General features: G+C 46.9%; 1 protein-coding gene across 1 annotated transcript in view; it reads right to left on the minus strand.

The window, feature by feature from the left end:
- Positions 1-866, minus strand: part of bcam (basal cell adhesion molecule (Lutheran blood group)) — a 45,014-nt gene extending 44,148 nt beyond the window's left edge. The window contains exon 1 of the mRNA XM_079163952.1: positions 642-866. Coding sequence (XP_079020078.1) covers positions 642-705 — 64 coding nt within the window. The 5' untranslated portion in view covers positions 706-866. The remainder of the gene's footprint in view (positions 1-641) is intronic.
- Between the last annotated feature and the right edge of the window lie 369 nt (positions 867-1,235).

Here is a 1,235-nt window from a genome sequence, read left to right on the forward strand (position 1 = left end):
ATTGTGGCTGCATCGCGGAGGTACATGCTGCTGCTGCTTTGGTGTTATTGAATTGGCAGCGGGGTGCAGACTGAAATAACGGTGTGCGCTTTTAAAGTGCACTCAAGTGCGGAGCTGAGACTTTACCGCACAACTACAAAGAGCAGCCATTAACCCGTAAAAACATCCCATCAGCGGAGATAAACCGTGGTCGGGGCTGCGCAACCTGCTATTTCTTTTTCACCATTTAGGCTACTGTTTGAACCAACTTCTTCGATCGGCTACACGTATGTCGATGTTTGGTTAAATCCGGTTTTCCACCTGCTATCGGCGTGTTTCTGACTTATCTGCTCCGCCGGTAACAGGTTGCTCAACACCAACCAACCAAATATAGAACATAAATAAACAGCAAAGTGTCCAAGGAGAACTACTCAATGAGCCGCTTCTGACTGCGGCATGTACGGACAGGTCTGTCCCGGTAAGCAGCGGACCTCTTAAAACTCGGCAGTCCGCGAAAGAGTAAAGTAAGAATCTGCAGCCTGAAGCCATGAAAACCTAACCTGCACCGCGTCTAAAGCATTGTAAAGTTACTAAAGCCGGGTATCATTTAAAAAAAAAAATGTAAAAAAAAAAAAGTAGCGGAAAGTATCAAAGAGAATTACCTTGAAATGCCCAGAGCAGCAAGGTGCACAGGAGCGACGTGCGTCCGAATGTGGTCCCGTCCATGGCCGCTTTTCTAACTTTTTCACGGAAAAGTATATCACTTTGATTTTGGTTGTAGAGTGTGGAAATCTGGCAGCAGAGACTCTTCTTTCTTCTTGCAATGCTCCAAAGCTTTCTGGACTTCTCTCTCTCTCTCTTTCTCTCTCTCTCTGCAAAGGAGTGCCTCTCTCTCTTACACACACACACACACACACAGAAATCTGATGCTGGTTGCAGTCTTCTTGGTTGATGTATTTGCACAAAAGGTGACCCCCCCCCCCCCCTCGTCGTCCTCCTCCTCCCCCCAATACAACCCCTCCCTCTCGCTCTCTCTCTCTCTCTCTCTCTCTCTCTCTCTCTCTCTCTCTCTCCCTTTCCACCTCTCTTGCAGTGAAAAGACCTGCTTGACTAATCGCGTGGGTCCCACTGGGGCCCGCAGGATTTCTTTAAAGCCAGTTAAAAGTGATTTTATCATGAGGCTCTCTCATTGCAACACCCAAAAAACGTACTCTTCATACAAAATAACTAAAGTTTTATCGGGGTGAAAAAAGAAC

Source organism: Pholis gunnellus (assembly GCF_910591455.1).
Source record: "Pholis gunnellus genome assembly, chromosome: 8".
Lineage (NCBI taxonomy): Eukaryota > Metazoa > Chordata > Actinopteri > Perciformes > Pholidae > Pholis > Pholis gunnellus.